Genomic DNA, 17,903 nt, shown 5'->3' on the forward strand with positions numbered 1-17,903 from the left:
CCATTACGTTCATATAGACCGAAAGTGGAATGGTGGTTACCAGGACGAAGGGGGAGTAGGCTTTAGTGTTTAGTGGGTGTACAGAGTTTCATTTGGGGAAGATGAAAACATTCTAGAAATGAATCACCTTGATTGTACAACATTGTGAATGTACTTAATGCCACCATGTACTTAAAAATGGTTAAAATGGTAAATGTTAGGTCATATAAATTTTACTACAATAAAAAAATTGCTACATAGGAATAATACTCTAATACTAATATAGTACTGATTATGAGCCAGGCTCAATTTTAAGCTCTTTGTTAACCTATTAAATCCTCAAAACACCTCTTGGTGGTAAGTTGTACCATTATTCCCAGCTTACAAAGAGGAGGAAACCCAGGTATAGGGGCCCCATGTAGCTTTTGGTCTCTGCTTATATAGTGGGGCCAGGATTAAACCCAGGCAGTGTCCCTCCAGGGTTTGTAACTGCCATGCTATATTGTATTTTAAGGTAAAATTAGTCTTTTTTTAAAAAATATTTTATTTATTTATTTGACAGAGAGAGAGAGTGAGAGCAGGAACACAGCAGGGGGAGTGGGAGAGGGAGAAGCAGGCTTCCTGCGGAGCCCGATGCAGGGCTCGATCCCAGGACCCTGGGATCATGACCCGAGCTGAAGGCAGACCCTTAATGACTGAGCCACCCAGGCGCCCCTAGATTTTACTTCTTAATCTGAGAGTTGATGCTGAGCGTTTTAACTTGTAAACTTAACTGTAAAATTTTTAGATCCCCTTGGATTTTTCCAGTAAATGTATTATTCCCTCAGCTAGTGTGTGTGTGTGTGCGCGCACGCGCGCACATTCATTCCAGTAAATGTTCCCTTCTGTATTTTGGGCTCTATTTGGAATTGTTACTTCTTTTGAGAAAATTCCTGGATTTACCCTATACATTTATAATAGCCATTTGTGTAATACGGTCAGGAAACAGTATCTGACAACTGGACAGTTAATGTTGGCTTTCTGAGTTTTGGGTGAAGGGTAGATCATCATTTCAAATATTTAGTTTACTTGTTTTTCCTTTGTGTTTTTGAGATGGCAAACAATTCCAAACATTTTACATTGAAAATGTATTTTTATAGGTCTACTGATTCTTCAGTATGTTTTGCTTACACTTATAAGGCTAAATTCTTCCACAAGGAAGAGACTATCAGGAAACACCAGGGGAGAAACAGTCCTTAAATTTGGGACTTCTGGGGAAACTAAATAGAAAGAAATTACCTATAGGAAAACATTATAGTTTTCCCATCTTTGGATGAATATGTTTTGCTTAGCATGCTTAGTGTGGAAGTGTTCAAGAATCTTGGATTTTTTTTTTTTTTAAGCAAAGAATTTCGTACTTCCTGTACTCATTTGTATATTGAGAAAGTTTCCTGTCATTGCCTGGGTTCACATCTTAAAATCATAGTAATCCCTAAGTATGTATCCTCATGTATTACCCAACAATGTATTACTTTGATATGAATACTTTTTCAGTAACCGGTGAATTTTTATCAAAATAGTATGACATTTCTTAGAAACCAGGTGCTTGGATGTGATGACAGTTCACTTTTGGACATGGAATCAAGTCCATGAAATTCTTCCAGTGATCTGGATCATTTAAAAGTTTGTGAGAGCAGCCAGGAAGATACTGAGGACTCAGAGCTGGTAAAGGGAAGCTTCCTGAAGTTGAAGCAGGCAGCTTCCAGGGGATTCTTTGATATCACATTATTAAATCTGTTTTATATAACAAGTCTCCGTAAGAATCTTAATCACTTGTTTTTTAAGCATTGTCATCTTAATAAAATGTACATGTAGTGGAATACAAGTAAACAACTCCCTTATCTTTCTCCCAAGTTTGGAATTGTTGCGAAGGAGACCAGTTTTAATACTGATACGGCTGATGAAAGATGTGGAAATTGACAGGCCAGGTGGCTACTAATGCCTTGCCTCTAAATTGAACCACCACAGGCTGACCTGAATGCCCCTTTTGGAGGCAAAAGAAAACAAATCCAGGAGAGGACAAGCCCAGCATGCTTATAGTTCCTCCCACCCCTCACCCCTCACCTATTAAAATTAGATGGGTTCTTCCTCCTCCCAAAGAGGAGTTAGGTGAGAGAAGAGAGACCATATCCCCCATGCTCATGCTTCCAAAAATCAGACTCTCTCTCCTTACTAGGGTAATAGGACCAGTGGGGATTTGATTCCTCTGACCTCTTTAACAGAATTAAGCTAAATTTTCCTCCTTGGTTTTTTTTTTTTTTTGGTTTTTGGTTTTTTTTGTTAGTATACTAAAATGTAGGTGTTTGGGGCCCCTGGGTGGCTGTTGGTTGAGTGTCTGACTTTGCCTCAAGTCATGGTCCCAGGGTCCTGGGATCGAGCCCCACATCAGTCTCCATGCTCAACAGGGAGTCTGCTGCTCCCTCTGCCTGCCGCTACCACCCTCCTCATGCTCTGTCTCAAAATATTTGAAAAAAAAACCAATAAGATGTATGTGTTTACCCAGTCTGGAAGCGAGAACTTCTTTTTGCTGCTTATAAATAAATGTCCAGTAACTTTTTTTTGTAATACCATTTTGAAGTAATACTAATGACAAATTACAGTTATTTCAAATAAATAGCTTTTATTGTTTTATTATTGTAAGCAAATCTGCCATTGGGTAGCAGCACCTAATGGTTGAAAATAAAAACTTCTTCATTGGTTTTTTTTTTATGTTCAAGGTAGACATGTTATTTCAATTTTTTATAAATTGTATCAATATCTTTTTTTTTAAGATTTTATTTATTTGACAGAGAGACAGCGAGAGAGGGAACACAAGCAGGGGGAGTGGGAGAGGGAGAAGCAGGCTTCCCGCTGAGCAGGGAGCCTGATGCGGGGCTTGATCTCAGGACCCTGGGGTCATGACCTGAGCTGAAGGCAGACGCTTAACAGCTGAGCCACCCAGGCGCCCCTAAATTGTATCAATATCTTACTTATAGCCATTTCCATACTTGAAGAGTGAGTATATAATGAATAATAGTTTAAAAACTGATGTATATTACATTAAGCAAAAAGAAAATATCTTATGTCTGAGTCTCAAATATGGCTTAAAGAAGTTATGAACTTATTACCATCATACTAACATCAGTGGATTGGTAAAGTGTCCTTCATAATTTTCAGAAAATACAATTAATATAACTTATATACTCCCTCCATTATTCTTTTTTTCCAATACCTTTTTATTTGTAGAAGAAACTATGCATTATGACTTGGTCCAAGCCACTGGCTTGCAAACTTGTATATGTTTCAAAATCACATGGAGGGCTTGTTAAAACACAGATAACTGGTTCCCAGAGTTTCTGAGTTACAAGTTCTATTTGGGGCCCAAGATTTGTATTTCTTTTTTTGTCTGTGTTTATATATATATATTTTTAAAGATTTTATTTATTTGAGAGAGAATGAGAGATAGCATGAGAGGGAAGCGGGTCAGAGGGAGAAGCAGACTCCTTGCCGAGCAGGGAGCCAGATGCGGGACTCGATCCCGGGACTCCAGGATCATGACCTGAGCCGAAGGCAGTCGCTTAACCAGCTGAGCCACCCAGGCACCCTGTGTTTATATAGTTTAGAGAAAGATTCCTTAAAACAAGGTCTCAGGTGGAAAATGGGAAAATAATTTTGAGATTTTTAGATAATAACTATAGAAATGAAATAATTCTCGTTTGGTGTGTTTACATCTTTTCTAACTTTTCTTTCTTCTACTTCCCTCCCCAAGGTAAAAAGAAAACTCATTTGCAAAGGGAGAAAATGAAAGCCAAACAGAAGCAGGCTTCAGCTTCTGCAAAAACTTGGATTCAAATGTCCCTGAACAGAAAATGAAGTTAACTTCAGAATACACTTTCTGCCTTGAAAACTGAAAGAAACTATTACTTCCTTTTACATGACCACAAGTCCTTTGATGGAAGTGTACAGCAGAAACTCTTGAGAGAGAAGCTAAAAGCAACTCTATTCTACCCTCCCCCCTAGACTTTTCTCACGAAAAGTCAATAATTAAGCAAATTGCTTAACACTTGGTTCCAGTTCCTGCATATCTGGAGTTTAAAGGCATAATACACCATTAATTTCCATGCTGCAGTTTTTATTTTAAAGAAAGTAACAAGATGTCCTTACACTGACACTGAAAATTCATCAATTTTAGAGCCAGGAATTCCCATGTTACACAGAAAAAAAATAAAAGTCTACTGAATTAATTTTTTAGAAGAGATCAGATTAAATATTTCTTTGTTTTTCCTTTTGGAAACTTTTATGTATAATTCTTTCTGCCTGCCTACTTTTCTGCAAAAATGAGATGTACAGATTTCAGTTCCCTGCTATGAAAAGTGATGTGGTGGCAATTTTATAAATGTTGCTTTCTGATTTTTATCAGAGTGAGAAAATAAAATTATTATTGATTTCATATCACTTCATATTTTGATTTCCCCTCCATTTTAGCTTAATATAATTTGCAATAAATGTACATATTGTTGTTTGTTTCATAAAGCATATCACTTTAAAATGGTTTTTACTCCTGTGATTATGTTGGAATATTTGGAATTTTAAAGGAGTAAAAACTGCCCAGCATTTGGTTTTATAATGTTTGTCACCAGATTTTTATTATTGATGTAAAGAAAAAGTCAATTTTTTTAAATAGTTGGACTTTGGCAGCTTTGTAAGGAAGTTGGAGGTGTTTAGGATTGCTGTCAATCTTCAGCATTGTGCTGTTGGGAAATAAGTATTTTGCTTTTGTCTGCCAATCTGGGCTCAGTTTTTATGTTTATTTTAGAAGACAACTGTTGCATCAATATATTGTTTCTTGGCATTGTTCAGCATAGGTAATGTGTGCACTTTTTGTGTACACATAATCATATTTAAGTTTTTTGCATAAAATAAATGCTTTTAGATGTCATATGGTAGTCTTTTTTAATCTCTTTATCATATTATGTTTTCTTGTGAGTTTGTTTTTATGTGAAAGGGCTAATAAAGTCATAAAGAAACAACATGATTACAGCCAACTCTCCATTATCTATATAAAATAGTGGCTATGCCTCAGGTTTTGAGTTTTGCAGTCACAATTTAAATCACAAACTTAATGAAACCAAGTATATTGCAAGAGCTATTTCAAGAGGAACTTGAGATTTGTCCTTCTTTATGCTCAGAGTTGTATCTGCCCCCATTCTGTACCTGAGGCTCTTTCCCGAAGCCCTAACTGAATGTGCTCACTCAGTTGCCTTGCACATTCCTAGTGAGGGTCAGAAGACACAAATGACACTTGTGTTAGAAGTTGGTCTTGCAAGGCTGTAGTCTGCAAGGGATGTAAAACAGTGAATGTGAGCTATGTCAAAAAAGAATGATTATGTTAAATGTGAAATTTGCTAGTAGTGTCACTTATAGATAATCAAGAGTTGGCTGTATATTGACTCAGTGAAAGATGGGTAATTCTTTCAAATACGCATGTACACACATTTAGGTATCGGATGATGGTTAGGGAACAGTGGATACAAGTGATAGAAAACAATACCTTTTAAAAGGGCAGGAAAAGCCCTCACTCTTCTTATTGCCTCTTCATTACCCTTTAGAAGTATAAAACATTGCCTCCAACATGCTGAAAAAGAATATCTATGCATAAGCATCAGAGAAGTCCCTCAAGCAAACAGTGGACATGTATATTTAGAAAGATTTTAAAGTGCTCTTAGCATCAGACAAGTTGATTCTTAAGGCCACTGATCTGTCACCAATAAAAAGCACACTAGTAGGGACCTTTTTCAACTCCTTTTGATTACTCAGTGTCACAGCTGACTAGATTACCTAGTGTTAAGTCATATTTATAACAATGTAGCAGAACCCTTTGCATCTGTTTGTGGCTGCTTCGATTTTTTGCAGGAGAGGAGTTTAGCTAAAAGGATCTGGTCCTCAGGTGTATGTAAATGGCGCCCCTGGTTTCATAATATGATGCATCTGGCACTAAGGGAAGGGAGAGTAGGAGGATAACAAGATTGAGATGATGGGGAGGGACTTAAGGGACATTTGTCAGTTTTCCTTTGCAAAAAGGAAAAAGTTAAATCCCTTAGGAATTTGATATTCACATCTCAGAGAAATACAACACAAAGTGCAGACTTATATTTGAGAATTAATGTTAACCCTTTGTGTCTAGTTTGAAGCTTCTTGTATTTGTCTAAAACTACAAGCCAGAATTTTGTATCTCCTTTGATAAAAAGTGTGTATAATGTAAAGTAGTTTTGCATATTCTTGTGCTGCACATGGGCTGAATTTTTAAAAAAAAATTTTTAAAGACTTGAAGCAGAACCTTGTAATTTGTGTAAATGATGAGTGTAAAATCCTACCATAAAATGCTAAAAATATGCATTGTTTCAAATAAAACCAAGAAATGCAGCATTATATAGTAGTGTGGAACCCTGAATATTCATGTACCCCCTGGAATGTCACAAGCTGATAAAATATTTGCATATTTTCTCTTTGGATTCTGGAGTCTGCATGTCCTTATAAGAAATCAAATGTAATCATAAATCAAAAAAACCTTCAAACTTCCTGGCTATGTACGCTGATCTGACCTACAGTGACAGGGAGAACATAATAGATGATAAATTCTGATAGACATTTGGGAAACTTTAGAAGTTGCTTTTTAACCCAAGAACTAAAAGTGGCCTTCCATTTATACTATGATACATCTATTTATTGCAAATTTTGGACATGCACATTTATTTTAAAAACTGATGAAGAGCAAGTAAATTGCATGTATCCGGAATAAGAAATGAACAGAATGAGAAATAAAGCTAGCTATCCTGCCTGGTTCTGTATTTTACCCTCAGTGGGATTATCGTTCAACACCTTGATATTTGTATTGTCAAGACTTTTCTGCCTTCACTATTCACATGGATAAACTGTTCATAGAAACCACTGGAGACCAGCAAGTCTCTTAACAGTCTGACGACAAGCTTTGCAGCCTGCCTCAATAATAATGATGGCGTGCTCACAAGAAGTAAAAAGGTCGTAAGCCAGCAACAGTGTAGAACAATGGAAATGAATGTGCATAATCACATACCTCCTCAGCCTGTAAACAGAGCTCTAATTTTTCACTTCCATAAGAGTAATAAACCTTCTTTACTTCATTTTGTGTCTTATTTGAAAGGCCGATGGGGATGCCTGGGTGGCTGAGTCAGTTAAGCATCTGACTTCAGCTCAGGTCATGATCTTGGGGTCCTGGGATTGAGCCCCACATCGGGCTCTCTGCTCAGTGGGGACCCTGCTTCTCCTGCTCCCCCTGCTTGTGCACACTTCCTCTCTCTCTCTCTCTTTCTCTCTCTCAAATTTAAAAAGATGAAACGCCAACAAGAACATGTGGGTCCCATTTCTAAGGAATCTGTGCCAGGCTGGTAATCAGGATTTCAATTTGGGGGAATTTCTCAAATAACATTTATCGAACTTGATTGCCAACTAAAGGCACTTTCCTTCCCCCTCATTCTCTAGTTACTCCTGTTCTCTAGTAAAGACCATGCATTCTGAATAAAATCCATTCCTTTTAGGAAATAGCACTGTATCAAATTTTGCAAGAAGCTTGGAAAGCAATCAATTAGAGGTCATTAATCCATGTAAGGAGCAAGGTCCAAGTCTATGGAAGCCAGTAAAAACTGAAGGGAAAGGAGTAGTGAGCAATTTCCTCATTACAGGTATTTATTTATTTAATCTGTACAGACTAGGCACAATGCCAGGGGCTGACACTGAAAACACTAGTTTGGGGCGTTAGAAGGACTAGCAATATAAAGCAAATGGCACAACAGACAGCTATGAGTGTTTCAAGTTCTATATTGTCTGGACTTCAGAGCCCTGATAGATGCTGTAGAAACAAAACCTACCTTTTCTATATAAAGAAATGCAACTCTGAGAAGTGTTAGCGGAGATGTAGGTTCCTAAAAAAGGACTGGGCTGAGCAAGCCTCTGCCTCACAATGAGCTAGATCTGATGCAGGAGGTGGCTTTTCAGGTTGAGGACCCCCTGGGCAAAGGTGACGGTAAGGAAGGGCAAAGTCCAGCTGGGGAAAGACCAGAAAGAAGCCTGCTAGTTGAGCAGTGCAAACACTGAGCACTTACCATGTGTGAAGCATTACTCCTTCTGTAAACTGCAAGACCAGGTCCCAGCCCCCAAACCTTGCTCACCTGCTGTCCTCAGTGCACTCCCTTCCCAAGCACAAATTTGGGTGTGCTGACAATCCCTGTGGCTTCTTTGGACAAACTCTCTGTAACCGCAGCGCCTTACTGTGCTTCTCCAAAAAGCAAATTCTGGTGGAGACCCAGGCAGTGTCACCTTGAAGCACCTCTTTTAGTTTTGTTCTCAGCCTTTTTAGAAGAGACTCACTCTGATGGCCATACATCCTTAACCCAAAAAAGTGCCTGAGACCATTTTCCTCTAAAAGGTTTGGCGGTTTTGCCATGTGGTTTCACCTGACTTACAATGGAGTGTACCTTCCAGAGACAGGCCAGCTTCAGAACACAAGAGGAACCTGCCCCTTTGCAACCTACCTCAGGCTAAGAACTGAAAGGCAGAAGGCTGGTACCCCTAAAGCCACCTAACTTGTAACCATTTTACAGAGGTTCTTTTAAATATCCTATGTAGAACAGGCCCAGCTTGGTCTGCCCATGGAATCTTAGAATTATGAACAGAAGGGCCTCCCTCTTTTTAGAAGTCAGAGCTCACTGGGATCAAAACTAGACAGATCCCATTGCTTTTCACTCTCTCTACACATTCGCACAACTAGGATCTTCTGTTGATCACAAGGCATCCACCATGTCATGATAGTCAAGCAGATCTCAGTCTCCAAAGCTGATTCAGAGGAAAACTTTCACAAATATTTTATAAACCAAATATTACATCATCTCCAATCTCCTGCTGGTTCCACCTTTTTGTGATGATAGCAACATAAATAGCAAAATGTTTGTTGCCCAAAGACCTGATCTTCACCAATGCATTTCTATCTTACTGATAATTTTGGCATTGTGTTTTGAGGGTGAGAACTACCTAAATATTACAATTCCTATGGAAGGATGAGGGAGTTATGAATAAAGCCATTTTGGAAACATGGCCTTCCTTGCTATTTGGGTTTGGGGAGAATAAGGTTCTGGATGTGGGAAGGAACAGATTAGAAAGATTTCTGCCTGAGTTCATGTCCATTTTAATATCCCTGCTTGTGATCAATATTTTTCAACAATAATAGTTGAGCAAAGAGGCTCAGAAAGGGCTGGCATTGCAACTAGAATCTCTGCCCCTAGGAAAGCTGAATCATTGAGAGTACGGATTGCCGAGATGCAAAGAAGACATTTGCTCTGGGAATTCAGGCAGGAACTCTGGAAAGCTTGGGTTCAGTGAGACAGCAATGAGGTGGTGATGTGTATATACAATGGAATCCTAAGCAATAAAAAGGAAGGAAATACTAATCATGCTACAAGATAGATAAATCCCAGTGAAATCCCAAGGCTAAGTGAAAAAAGCCAGACACAAAGAACTACTATGCTTCCATGTATATGAAATATCCAGAGAAGCAAGATCTATAGAGATATAAAGTAGAATAGTGGTTGGCTAGGGCTAAGAGCAGGGATTAACTGTAAATGGGCTCATGGGATCTTATCAGAGTGATGGAAGTGTTCTAAAACTGGAATGCAGTGATTATCACACAACTCAATAAATTTACTAAAAACCACTGAATTATATTTTATGGTAAGTTATAACTCGATAAACTTTAAGATAAATGAGACACGGGGCACCTGGCTGGCTCAGTCCATAGAACATGCGACTCTTGATCTCTGGGTCTTAAATTTAAGCCCCACCTTGGGAGTAGAGATTACATAAAAGAAAAAAAAAAGATAAATGAGACATCTTCAAAAAATCTTTAACTATGCAAAGCAATGCAGCATCCACTTAAGTAACCTGACTGTCAAACCCACATCATGTCAAAAACACCATTATTAACAATATCTGAATTTGCAGGCAAAGCACCCTTCTCAGGGTGCCTGGGTGGCTCAGTCGTTAAGCATCTGCCTTCCGCTCAGGTCATGATCTCAGAGTCCTGGGCTCGAGCCCCACGTTGGGCTCCCTGCTCGGCGGGGAGCCTGCTTCTCCCTCCCCCACGCCCCCTGCTTGTGTTCCCTCTCGCTGTGTCTCTCTCTGTCAAATAAATAAATAAAATCTTAAAAAAAAAAAAAAGCACCCTTCTCATCAGTGAGTTCCACTCCTCACAGGGTTACTTGCTGGAGTCAATCTGGTTCTCAGTTAGGCAGGTCTGGAAACCATTTTCTCCACTGTGGTCATGGCCACAACTGACTTTATTAACCAAAGATACAAAAGACTATGTATAAACAAGAGGCCACCATATTCAGTGACTGATCAGTTCCTTCTCTTAGGAGTTTCTGTTCTTATGAGACATCAGAGAACTCACTTGTGTACTCTGTCCAGCTGTGCACACGGAGGAAAGGCCGTGAGAGAAGATGGCCAGCTGCAATCCAGGAAGAGAGGCCTCGCCAGAAAACAGATCCCCTGGTAGGAAACATTCCATGAGATGGGACTTCTTCTGTGATCCTGACCTCTCCCAGCAATAGGAGCCTCTAAAGGTCTGGTTCCAGGATGGTTTTCTGCTCCTTCCCCATGGGACAGGGATCTTTTTCTTTCCCCAACCTTATCTGATCTTCACCTATACTCAGGGGTGAAGAGTTGCTTTCCTTTCCCAGCAACTATGAGTTTTGTTACATAGGGTAAGAGTCCAGGCAGGGCTTGGTTACTTTGACACAGCAGCAGGTGCTCACCTTCCCAGGCCTGCACCACCAAGAAAGGCTTTTCTCTGGCCTCCACCTGTGCCCAACGGTCCCTGTGAGTGTTACTGAATGACACGTGAAAGCACCCATGTGTAGATGAAAACCCCTTGTGTCTGAGGCACCTTTGTTTAGATTTCAGGCCATCTGGTTACTTCACTTCTTTGATGGGTTCAAGAAAATGACTTTGCAGATTAGCAGTAATCACCCTCTTTACAGCTTTCTTCACCTTCTAGGCAGGAGACAGAAGCTCCTAGATTCAAAATAATCAAATAAAGAAATGTACCTCAGTTATATCAGCCTCGTCATTCTCTATGACAACTTGGAGTTTTTGTGTTTGAATTGTTCTCTATTAGAATTGCTAGAATCAATCCTCAAAAGCAAAAACACTAACAATATTGCAATCTCTGGAATATATTGTGACACGAGACTTTTTTTTTTTTTAAGATTTTATTTATTTATTTGAGATAGAGAGAATGAGAGATAGAGAGCACGAGAGGGAAGAGGGTCAGAGGGAGAAACAGACTCCCTGCCGAGCAGGGAGCCCGATGCGGGACTCGATCCCGGGACTCCAGGATCATGACCTGAGCCGAAGGTAGTCGCTTAACCAACTGAGCCACCCAGGCGCCCGTGACACGAGACTTTTATGAAATTCTGACACATGTAAACTTATGCTTCAGACTTTTCCTATAATTTATTGATCTCTTGATTCATGCAATACTTTTCAAAATTAAAATAAATAGTGTTTGCTTAACTATGAGTGAGGGTAGATGACAAATCTGGGTATAGTCTTTTTTGAACAATATAAAAAATTTTGACAATACTATTAATAAATTTAAAGAACTTAAGGCTCAATAAACAGAAATTGTGAGAGAACTTCAGGGAAGAAGGCAGAGTATGAGGATCCTAAGGTCACCTCATCCCACAGATACACCTAGATAACACCCACATCAGTGTAAATAACCCAGAAAATAACCTGAAGACTGACAGGACTCCGAGAACATGGAGAGTGGAGAGGAGAAGATCCCACCACATCAGGCATGCCATGCACAAGAAACCCACACTTAGAAGATGCATCTCTATAACATTCGGCTTTGAAAAACAGACGGGCCTAACTTTGAGTTCTTACAATCAGTGGGGCTTAACACCTGGAACTTTAAAATCACTGGGTCTGGCTCTGGGAGAGACAGGAAAGTGAAAGGAAACTGAGTCCTCACCCTTGAAGAGACAGCACAACAAACAGCCCCACTGAGATACAGCAAAGCAGCAGCAGTTTGAGAAATGCCTGAGGTATACGGGAAGATTCATTTACTAATCTCATAGCAAGTGCTGGAGGAACAGGGATTTTTGGGAGATTTCTCCAAGAACAATATAGCTGGCAGGTGCCATTTCCCTCTCACATCCCCCAGCCTAGATACATGGACACCATAGGAACCAGCACAGCATGAACACTCTCCACCTAGCTTGTTAACAGTGCATCCTACCCCATGCTCTCCTGTGGACATGTCCCCTCCATCCCACCCTATGCAGCTTTCTCAGGCAGCTGCAAGGCCCCTCCTACAGCAGAATGATGAGGACCCTCCTGGCACCATGTGACACACATAGGAGACATCCTTGAAGCACCAGGTTCTGGTAAACAAGAGACAATACACTGCAGGGCACTGGAGGATCTCTCTTCATAAGGCCACTAGTTTCAAGCAGGAAGATGCAAGAGATGTATCTGAATTTCCAAACACATAGAAACAAAGAGTTAGACAAAGTGAGGAGGGAGAGGAATATGTCCCAAATGAAAGAACAGGACAAAATCACAGCAAGAGCTAAATGAAATGGAGATAAGTAATATACCTAACAAATAATCTAAAGAAATGCTCATAAAGATACTCACTGTACTGGGAAGAATAAAAAAAAGTGGAGGACTTCAGTGAGATCATCAACAAAGAGAAAACATTAAAAAAAAGTCAGAGATGAAGAACTCAATAACTAAAATTTAAAATACACTAGAGGGCACCTGTCTGGCTCAGTTGGTAGAGCATATGACTCTTGATCTCGGGGTCATGAGTTTGATCCCCCCTACTGGGTACAGAAATTACTTTTTTTTTTTTAAGATTTATTTATTTGAGAGAGTGAGAATGAGAGAGAGAGAGTACATGAGAGGGGGCAGGGTCAGAGGGAGAAGCAGGCTCCTCGCCGAGCAGGGAGCCTGACATGGGACTCGATCCCGGGACTCCAGGACCATGACCTTAGCTGAAGGCAGTTGCTTTAACCAATCGAGCCACGCAGGCGCCCCCAGAAATTACTTTTAAAAAAAGAAAGAAAGAAAGAAAAGAAAAATGTAAAATAAAAAGGGGGGTGTCTGGGTGGTTTATTCAGTTAAACATCTGCCTTTGGCTCAGGTCATGATCCCAGGGTCCTGGGATCAAGCCCCGCATGGGGCTCTTTGCTCAAGAGGGAGTCTTCTTCTCCCTTTCTCCATCCCCCCACTCATGCTTGTGCACGCTATCTCTGAAATTAAAAAAAAAAAATCATCAAAAATACACCAGAGGGGATAAATAAGACTACAGGAAGCAGAAGAACAGATCAGCAACCTGGAGGACAGAATAACAGAAAGCAATCGAGTTAAACAGGAGAGAGAAAAAATAATACTAAAAAATGAAAATGTATTAAGGAAATTCAGCAACACTATCAAGCATAATAACATGCACATTATAGGGATCCCAGAAGAAGGAGAGAGAGAAAAGGGGTGCAGAAAATTTACTTGAAGAAATAAATAATAGCTGAAAACTTCCCAAATGAAGGAAACAGAAATATGGATCCAGAAGGCACACAGAGGCCCCAACAAAATCAACCCAAGGAGGTCCACACCAAGATACATAGGAACTGAAATGACATAAAGCAGTGATAGAGAATTTTAAAAGCTGCAAGAAAAAAAGAAAACAGATACATAGAAGGGAAACCCCATAAGGCTATAAGCTGATTTTTCAGCATAAACTTTGCAGGCCGAGAATAGTGGCATGATATATTCGAGGTGCTGAAAGAAAACAACGTGCAACCAAGAATACTCAATCCAGCAAAGGTATCATTCAAAATAAAAGGAGATATAAAGGGTTTCCCAGACAGAGGCGCCTGGCTGTCTAAATTGGTAGTGTGTGACTCTTGATCTCAGGGTTGTAAGTGCAAACCCCACGTTGGGTATGGAGATTACTTAAAATTAAAAAAAAAAAAATCTTAAAAAAAAGTTCCACACAAACAAAAGTTAAAGGTATTGATCACCACTAAGCCAGCCCTTCAAGAAACGTTAAAGGGGACTCTTTGAGTGGAAAAGAAACAAAGCAGGAGTAAGAAAAGTAGGAAGCACAAAAGCAATAAAGTTAACTATCTCTATAAAAATCAGTCAAGGGGTTCACAAAATAATAGGATATAAAGCATGACAATTTTACCTAAAACATGGTGGAAGGAAGAGGAGTACAAATTTAGTACTTTTAGAATGGGTTCAAACTTAAGCAACCATCAACTTAATACAGACTGCTACATGCATAAGGTATTATATATAAACCTCTTGGTAGCCACAAATAAAAAATGAGTAATAGATATGCAAAAATAAAAAGAAAGGAATCCAACTATATCATTAAAGCCAGCAAGCCATGAGAGAGCAAGAGAAGGGTACAAACACTACAAAAACAACCATAAAACAAATAACAAAATGGCAATAAATACATACCTATCAATAATTACTTTGAATGTAAATGGACTAAATGCTCCAATCAAAAGACATAGGATGATGGAATGGATACAAGAGCAAGACACTTGGGGTACCTGGGTGACTTAGTTGTTTGAGTGTGACTCATCTCAGACCTAAAGACACATGCAGGTTGAAATCAAGGGGATGGGAAAGCATTTATCATGCAAACGGAAGTGAAAAGAACAAGAGACAGGAAGAACACTATATAATCATAAGAATAATACAAGAAGATATAGCAATTATAAGTATTTATGTACTCAAATACATAAAGTGGCTAATAACAAACATAAAAGAAGTTATCAATAGTAATACAATAATAGTAGGGGGCTTTAACAGCCCACTTACATCAATGGATATATCAAACAGATAACAAGGAAACAGTGGCTTTGATAGACACATTGGCAGCACAGTACACATTCTTTTTTTAAAAATATATTTATTTATTTGAGAGAGAGAGTGAGAGAAAGCACAAGATGGGGGAGGGTCAGAGGATGAAGGAGACTCCCCATTGAGCAGAGAGCCCGATGTGGGACTCGATCCTGGGACTCTGGGATCATGACCCAAGCTGAAAACAGACACCTAACCAACTGAGCCACCCAGGCACCCCACAATACACATTCTTTTCAAGTATACATGAAACGTTCTCCAGAACAGATCACATGTGGGGCCAGAAAAGAAGTCTCAACAAATTAAAAAAGACTGAAGTCATACCATGCATCTTTTCTGTCCATAAAGCAATGAAACTAGAAATCTATCACAAGAAAAAAATCTGGAAAAAACACAGACATGGAGGTTAAATAACATGCTACTAAATAATGAATGGGTCAATCAAGAAATCAAAGAGGAAATTAAAAAATACATATGGAGACAAATGAAAATGAAACAGTCCAAAATCCTTGGGATGCAGCAAGAGCTGTTCTAAGAGGGAAGGAAGTTTATAGCATTACAGGCCTACCTTAAGAAGCCAAAAAAACCCAAAAAACAAAAAAAACTTAAATAAGCAACCTAACCTTACACCTAAAGGAGCTAGAAAAGAGCAAACAAAACCCGAAACCAGTAGAAAGTATGCTTCTCTCCCTCTCCCTCCACCCCTCCCCCACTCATACTCTCTAAAATAAATAAATCTTAAAAAAAAATCAAAAGTGATTAACCCTTAGCCAGACTCATCAAAAAAGAAACACACAACAGTAACAACAACAAAAAGAGAGAGAAAGAGAGGACTCAAACAAAATCAGAAATGAAAGAGGAAAAATAACTAACTCCACAGAAATACAAATGATTCTATGAGAATATTATTTTTTTAAGATTTTATTTATTTGAGAGAGAGCACAAGCAGAGGGGAAGGGAAGAATTAGACTCCCTGCTGAGCAGGGAGCCCAATGTGGGCTCAATCACAGGACTCTGGGATCATGACCTGAGCCAAAGGCAGACGCTCAACCGACTGAGCCACCCAGGTGCCCAAGAGAATATTATAAAAATTATATGCCAACAAACTGGACAACCTAGAAGCAATGAATAAATTCCTATAAATACATAACCTACCAAAACTTAATCAAGAAGAAGGAGAAAATTTGACCAGACTGATTACCAGCAATGAAATTGAATCAGTAATCAGAAACTTCCGAACAAAAGTCCAGGACCAGAAAGCTTCATAGGTGAAACCTATCAAATATTTAAAGAAGAGTTAATACTTATTCTTCTCAAACTATTCCAAAAATAGAAGAGGAAGGAAAGCTCAAAAATTCATTCTATGAGGTCAGCATTACCCTGATACCAAAACCAGATAAAGACACAACAAAAAAAGAGAACTCTGGACAATATCCAAGAAAAATAGATACAAATATCCTCAACGAAATATTAGCAAACTGAATCATTACAAAAATGATTCAATACAATCACGTGGGATTTATTCCTGGGATGCAAGTGTAGTTCAACACTTGCAAATCAATCAACATGATACATTACATTAAAAGAAAAGATAAAAACCATATGATCAACCCAACCAATGCAGAAAAAGCATCTGACAAAGTACAACATCCATTCATTAAAGAAAACCCTCAATAAAATAGGTTTAGAGAAAACATACCTCAACATAATAAAGGGCATCTATGAAAAACTCACAACTAACATGATACAAAATGGTGAGAAACTGAGAGCTTTTGCCCTAATATCAGGAACAAGACAAGGATGTCCACTCTCACCACTTTTACTCAACAAAGTACTGGAAGTCCTAGCCACAGCAATCAGACAAGAGAAAGGAATAAAAGGTATCCAAATTGGCAAAGAAGAAGTAAAATTTTCACTATTTGCAAATGACATGATACTACTATATATATAAAAACCTAGGGCGTGCCTGGGTGGCTCAGTCAGTTAGGTGTCTGAATTCAGCTCGGGTCATGATCTCAGGGTCCTGGGATCGAGCCCTGCGTTGGGCTCTGCACTCAGTGGGGAATCTGCTTGTGCTCTCCCTCTGCCTCTGTCCCTCCCCTGCCCAAGCTCTCTCGGTCTCTCTCTCAAATAAATAAATAAAATCTTGAAAAAGAAAAAGAAAAAGAAAAACCTCCACCAAAAAACTATTAGAACTAATAAATGGATTCAGTAAGGTCACAGGATACAAAATCAATATACAGAAATCCATTGCATTTCTATACACAAATAATGAAGTGGCAGGAAAGAGAAATTAAGAAAACAGTCCCGTTTTCAACTGCATCAAAAATAATACCTAGGAATAAACTTAACCAAGGAGGTGAAAGACCTGTACTCTGAAAACTACAGAACATTGATGAAAGAAACTAAGATGATATAAATGGAAAGACATGCCATGATCATGGATTGGAAGAACAAATATTAAAATGTCCATACTACCCAAAGCAATCTACAGAGAGAGCACACAAGCATGAGCAGGGAGAGGGGCAGAGAGAGAAGCAGACTCCCTGCTGAGCAGGGAGCCCTATGCAGGGCTCCATTCCAGGACCCTGGGATCATGACTTGAGCTGAAGGCAGACACTTAACAAACTGTGGGGTGCCACCCAGGCACCCCACAATCTACAGATTTAATACAATCCCTACCAAATACCAACAGTGTTTTTCACAGAACTAGAACAAAGAATCCTAAAATGTATATGGAACCATAAAAGACACCAAATAGCCAAAGCAATCTTGAAAAAAAAAAAAAGGTATCAAAATCCCAGATTTCAAGATATATTACAAAGCTGTATTAATCGGGGCACCTGAGTGGCTCAGTCATTAATCGTCTGCCTTTGGCTCAGGTCATGATCCCAGGGTCCTAGGATCGAGTCCCACATCAGGTCCCCTGCTCA

General features: G+C 39.2%; 1 protein-coding gene across 2 annotated transcripts in view; it reads left to right on the forward strand.

The window, feature by feature from the left end:
* Positions 1 to 7,157, forward strand: part of PDS5A (PDS5 cohesin associated factor A) — a 135,052-nt gene extending 127,895 nt beyond the window's left edge. For both annotated transcript variants that reach the window (XM_028087460.2, XM_028087470.2), the window contains exon 33: positions 3,767 to 7,157. In XM_028087460.2, the coding sequence (XP_027943261.1) occupies positions 3,767 to 3,770 (4 nt within the window). In that variant the 3' untranslated portion in view covers positions 3,771 to 7,157. The remainder of the gene's footprint in view (positions 1 to 3,766) is intronic.
* Positions 7,158 to 17,903: the final 10,746 nt, after the last annotated feature.

This window comes from Eumetopias jubatus, unplaced genomic scaffold (genome assembly GCF_037043125.1).
Source record: "Eumetopias jubatus isolate StellerSeaLion01/CBP00866 unplaced genomic scaffold, mEumJub1_p1.0 scaffold_2, whole genome shotgun sequence".
NCBI classification, from domain to species: Eukaryota; Metazoa; Chordata; class Mammalia; order Carnivora; family Otariidae; genus Eumetopias; species Eumetopias jubatus.